The sequence below is a fragment of the Agrilus planipennis genome, unplaced genomic scaffold (genome assembly GCF_000699045.2).
Source record: "Agrilus planipennis isolate EAB-ADULT unplaced genomic scaffold, Apla_2.0 scaffold12, whole genome shotgun sequence".
NCBI lineage: Eukaryota > Metazoa > Arthropoda > Insecta > Coleoptera > Buprestidae > Agrilus > Agrilus planipennis.
The window spans coordinates 1015897-1022035 of record NW_020439003.1 but is presented as its reverse complement, the minus strand read 5'-3'; the positions used below and the strand labels follow the sequence as shown (position 1 = coordinate 1022035).

General features: G+C 35.0%; 1 protein-coding gene across 1 annotated transcript in view; it reads left to right on the top strand.

The window, feature by feature from the left end:
* LOC112904864 (maltase 1-like) overlaps positions 1–5471 on the top strand; it is a 12602-nt gene extending 7131 nt beyond the window's left edge. Inside the window, exons 2-6 of the mRNA XM_025975982.1 lie at positions 1646–1771; positions 1839–2056; positions 3200–3398; positions 4481–5076; positions 5271–5471. Coding sequence (XP_025831767.1) covers positions 1646–1771; positions 1839–2056; positions 3200–3398; positions 4481–5076; positions 5271–5358 — 1227 coding nt within the window. The 3' untranslated portion in view covers positions 5359–5471. The remainder of the gene's footprint in view (positions 1–1645; positions 1772–1838; positions 2057–3199; positions 3399–4480; positions 5077–5270) is intronic.
* The last annotated feature ends 668 nt before the right edge of the window (positions 5472–6139 follow it).

The window sequence follows — 6139 nt, the reverse complement described above, 5'->3', positions numbered from 1 at the left end:
AGAAGTGATTAATTACATTCTGCATAAATGATAATAAAAAGATTACGAATAGAAATTGTCATTATTGAAATAAATCTTAATAAACGAATAAAGAGGTTTTAGTTTTTTTTAAGATGATAAGTCTTTGAAGGATCAGAATTTATACGCCATTTCGAAATTCATTAACCTTGAAAAAAGTGTTATTTCATGGTGGTTATATCTATCCGAAAAGCATAAAAATGAGTAAAATACTTTTTTTGTAAGGTATACATAAATGATAAATACTGCCCTGCTTTTACAATCCGAGATAGACATAGGTAGTACAAATTCTTAGCAAGCGATCTTGACAGGATAACCTTCCCGATTTGTTCATCTAGATCTAGATATTAGGCTGTATTTATAAAAATAAATAATTTAATTTCAAGTAAAAGGTAGAAGTAAAATCTTTTGCTACAATTCGTATATATAATCTATATCTTTTCCTTGTAAGGAAATGCTTCGGATTAATAAAGTAAAAGGTACAAATTAGCCGCTACCGATTTCGACAAACTAGTTAAAATTTGTTTAATATATTCCTGATTTACTTGTGCAGTGTTGAAAGTTAGCAAATTTAAAGCGGTTCGCAAAATAACCCAGAAATATTTTCATTTTCTGCACAGGTGACACGGCTGTTCCACGTGTTTCGGGATAGGCGCCAAGGAAGTGGTCCGTCAACCACACGACATCTTCCTACTCAAATCTAAATAACGCTTTAAAATCTGATTCTCGTGGTGTACGTCTTTGTTTGTAGTATTTTCTTGTACATAAATGCACCATATAAGCCATAACAAGCACAACACTGGGACCACACAACTAAAGATCACCTATACAAATAGATTTTAACACAAAACAGTCCTACAAATACATAACTTTTTAAGTTACAAGCTGTGTGATGCCTGGGTAGCAACTGCAAATTTGAAAAGAGCGAGAAAAACTGTTTTTCGAGAAACAAATCCTTTATTTTTTGAGCAGATGCTTCTTTTTATCATCATCATCATCATCATCATCATCATAAGGTCGTCAGTCCTAAGACTGGTTGGACATGCACCTTCACTCTTTCCTATCCTGAGCTAAACTTCGCATTTCCCTAAAACTAGAACAGCCCACATCCTTAACTATTTGCGAACAGTTATCTAATCTAGGTCTACGTCTACCCTTCCTAACTCCTGTTTCTGCCTCTACTATGTCTCTGACGAGACCTTCATGCCTGACAAGGTGTCCTACCAACCTATCTCGCCTATTTTTTGTTGACTTCCATAGAGTCTTCTGTTCTATTCTTTCCAATACCACTTCATTTCTAACCTTTTCTACCCACGCTATCCTCATCATCCGCCTATAACACCACATTTCGAACGCATCTAACCTTTTCTTTTCCTCCGCGCCCACTGTCCATGTTTCGCACCCGTACAACGCCGTTCTCCAAACATACACCTTTAACAACCTTTTTCGAATTTCTAAATTAACCGTTCGCTTCTTTTTATAAATACCATACATTGCCTCATATCTCATCTCGCATCTTCTTCTTGATATTGTTTTTATTTTCAAGAGAAGAATTTAATGTATAGTATGTATAAGCTGTAAATATTTTCGTTTTGTAGCTAATCATTAAATTCTTATTTTCATGAAGAGGGGTTTTGTCGGAGGTTCTGCCTGGGATTATGTGCCCGAGAGGGATCAATATTATTACCATCTGTTTACTGCCCAACAACCTGAGTTAAACTTCAGAAGCCCTAGGGTTGTTCAAGAAATGAAAGTAAGCTATAACTGTAACTTCTTTCTTTATTCAATCAACTATATAAAATGTATCGTTTTTTCAATAGGACGTACTGATCTTTTGGTTAGATAAGGGGGTAGATGGTTTCAGAGTTGACGCAACTCCCTACATATTCGAAAATTTTCCACCACCAGGGAGTCAGGGAGACTACAACGTTGATGAGCAACGTAGGGGAATTCAGGATCTACCGGAAACATTCGATATGGTTTATCAATGGAGAGCAGTTCTTGACGATTACACTAAACAGAACGGAGGAGATACTAAGTAACCGACACGTTTTAGAACTATAAAGAAGGTGTATCAATAATCATATGATAAAAGTTGCTTCTTTTAAATTTAGCAAATTTGCCTCCTTTTTTGGTTCATTAGAGCACAAAATTCATAAATAATACTTAGATTAATCATTATTGCTATCAATAACACGTGATGAAAAATTAAAAATGTTACATGCCGCATACGTATTATAATTTACATTCAAAAATTACAAACAATGTTTAATCATTTTCGTTATTCGCGTTTTTCGTTTTAAACAGCTTCTCATACCAATATACCATGTAGTATGTTGTGGCTTGTAGAAATTTACATGTAGCTATGTGGTTTTGTATCGGTAGCAGTCTATAGAGACTTGCGCCTACCTATCGTCGAGTAGCTAAATCTGTATATATCTACATATGGCAACAAAGGGAAGATTTGTTAAGATTTAGACGGGGATGAGCCAGATAATCGTTGATAAGGAAAAACTACAATGGACTAGCAGAACATGCACCTCCACTCTTTCCTATCCTCATGTAATCCTTAACTAACTAGCTGTGAAGAGTAATATAATCTAGGTCAACCTCTACCACTCTTAACTTCTGTTTTTCTTCTAATATGTCTCTAACTAGCCCTTCATGCCTGAGAAGGTGTCCTAAAAATTATTTCTTATTCACTTTCACAGAGTCCTCTGTTCTCCTATTCTTTCTAATACCTCCTCATTTCCAACCTTCTCTATTCACGGTATCCTCATCATTCGCCTGTAACACCACATTTAGAAAAAGCTTGTAACCTGTTCTTTTTCGACTCACCCATCTTCCATGTTTTGCACCCGTACAACACCATGCTCCAGGCATACACCTTTAACAATCATTTTTGAATTTCTAATACGTATATTTTTCTATTAGAAAAAGGGGAATTTTACAATAAAAAATGTGGTAGGTATCGGATGTGAGCTATGCCAAAAATTAAAAAGTTTGGCGCGGTGATCCGGTGAAATGCAAAATATGTTCGAAAAGTCCCAATTAAACCAATACTTTGTAGTTTCACTAATATGTGAAGATAATGACAGAAAGAAGCAATTCTTATTTGTATGATATTGATATCTTTCCACTTACAGTAAATTTGTGTAATTGAAATACTTTGTTTCGATAGGGTGCTCATGACCGAGGCATTTACAAATGTAAATGCCACCATGTTCTATTATGGTAATGGCACAGTTGATGGAGCTCATTTTACATTCAATTTCTTTCTTATAACCAATACTACATCCAACAGTACTGCTAGTCAGGATATTTCAGTAATTAAAAGATGGTTTCAATTTATGCCAAGCAGATACATAGCTAATTGGGTGGTAAGAATTATAATCAAGATTTCTTATTTAAGCCTCTTGTCTGTTTTTTTGAATCTTATATTCGATTTAATGATCAAAACCCCGAGATAAAAATGTTCAGTCTCTGCAAGCGAGACCCGAGTCTCCGTCTCTCATCGAGTCTCTCCGGTGTCGCTGAGATAGACTGTCGAGAGACTGTCAAAAAAACTGTTTACCGTCTCTGAACGAGAGATTCGAGTCGCTCATAGAGAGATCCTCATTTCGTATCCAGTCTCTGAACGAGAGATTCGAGTCGCTCATAGAGAGATCCTCATTTCGTATCCAGTCTCTGAACGAGTGATTCGAGTCGCTCATAGAGAGATCCTCATTTCGTATCCAGTCTCTGAACGAGAGATTCGAGTCGCTCATAGAGAGATCCTCATTTCGTATCCAGTCTCTAAACGAGACTGGAATCTCTGAACGAGAGACTCGAATCTCTCAATAAGTGGTGCCTCGATAGACATGGTTGAAAGTTCAACATATTTCAGAGATCCCAGTCTTTGTACGAGAGACCCGAGTCTCTAAATTTTTCAGTTTAAGTCATTCAGTCTCTCTGTGAGAGACTCGAATCTCTGAATTAACAATTTTACCGTTCGAGTCTCTCATATGGAGACTGTGAGAGATCCATAAAAACACCTAGGCATAACTGAGAGACTGTGAAAGACTGTGACAGACGCTCTCTGAGAAGCTGAAAGACTCTGAAAGACTCTTGAGAGACCGGAGAGAAACTGAAAATTTTTGTCTAGGGACACTAAAATCCAAGATTTCACATAAAAACAATCAAAAACCTAACGCGCTTTTCAACACTCAAAAAACGCATTTTAGGATTTTTAAACATTTGTAAAATTTTGGATTTAATGTTTTATTATTATTATTATTATTATTATTATTATTGTTAGATGTCAATGAACTCCATTTGATTTATTTTGGCTAAATCGATTGCTTTGTTGTCCCAATGAGCTCAAAAATAATTTCCCGGATTTTGGGAGTCAAAAAACCAATCATTAATTTGCTTCCTTTTTACTTCATTTATTAGACATGACATTGTGTGCATTGCGTTCTAGTTAGGAAATCACGATAGATCTAGAGTTGCCACCCGTCAAGGGGTTGAAAATGTAGATGGATACAATATGTTGGTGTGTCTTCTGCCAGGTATAGCAGACACTTATAACGGAGAAGAGATTGGAATGGAAAATGGAGAAGTAACATGGGAGCAAGGACAAGATCCAACTGCGTGCAACAGACCCAGAGAAAATTTCCTGACTCAAAGCAGGGATTTTGAGAGGACTCCATTCCATTGGGACTCTAGTGTCAATGCAGGATTTAGCACAGCGAATAGTACTTGGTTGCCTGTCAGTGCAAAATATATAACAAACAATCTTGAACTACAAAGCAGAGATGGAGTAAAAAGTCACTATCATATCTACCAAAGTCTAATGAAATTGAGGCAAGAAAACACTATCATTTTTGGAAATTTGAACATAGAGGCTTTAGACACTTACGTTTTTGCATTTACGAGAGAATTGGCTGGTAACGACACATACGTCTTTCTATTTAACAAGGGAAATTATTCTTCAACAGTGTCACTATCTTCGTTTACGTCTCTCTCTAATGACATTAGAGTAGTTTTATCCAGTATCGACTCATTCAGAAACGAAGGGTAAGATGTGTAAAATTAAATACTTTATTTAATTAATTTGATTATGATTGGTCTACAAAATACGTAACGTGATCAAAATCATTGTCATATTTAAACGATTGTAAATAATATAATTTATTTTTTTCTTAATTATGCATGACAGAATGTATTTTATGATGCTTACTGGATTTATTATCGTTTTATTGTTTTTTCAGGGATCTTCTCCCAAAAAGACGCCTACGCTTGGATGCCCACGAAGCAATAGTAGCAAAATCACGACCGAATAATTTAATACACTGTTAAAAAAATTGTATATTTACCTGTTATAAACAAACTATTAGAAAATTACAACCTACTAAATTTAATTTGTAATCAATTCGGCTATTAAAGGTTGAAATTTTTGTATAATTTCTAAATAGTTTCTAATTTAACAAATTTACTTCATTGGTCAAGTACGCTTAGCAATTTTACAAAAGCTAATTATAATCTATCCAGTAAATTGTAGTCAGAAAATTTTTTTAATAGCAGCAGACTGTCAAACATTAGTGAATTCACCATCAATGACGATTTCTAATGTATTTCTACACAAATAACGTTCATCACCTGAGAATATTTTTGTTTGATTGTTTAGGATCATGTCCATTAGTCAGCGTTGTGCTGGCGTGCAGTACATTTAGTAGTTCGTTCCGGTGCCGATTTTACGGTGACCTATAATCGTAATCGTGGATTGTACTGGTGTTAAGTATGTTAGTAATATCGCCTACAGAACATATGCGAGGTGAATAGTATTGTACTAAATGCGTGGGCATGATATCTTTTTTTGTAACAAATAGTACTTAAAAATAAGTTTGAATTTAAATAGTTTAACCCTTTAAGATGTAGTCCGGCTGAGTTGTGAATAGTAAAATCAATAACTAAACCAATTTTTATAAAATAAACCTATTTAAAACTTCTGTTAAGGAACCTTATTTGTAATATGCCGACACAGGGACTTTATGGCATAAACATTTTCATATTTTATTGTACCTTTAGTGTAAATTATATTGTTATTGGACTTGGAAATATTTCCGAAATCTACGGTCAC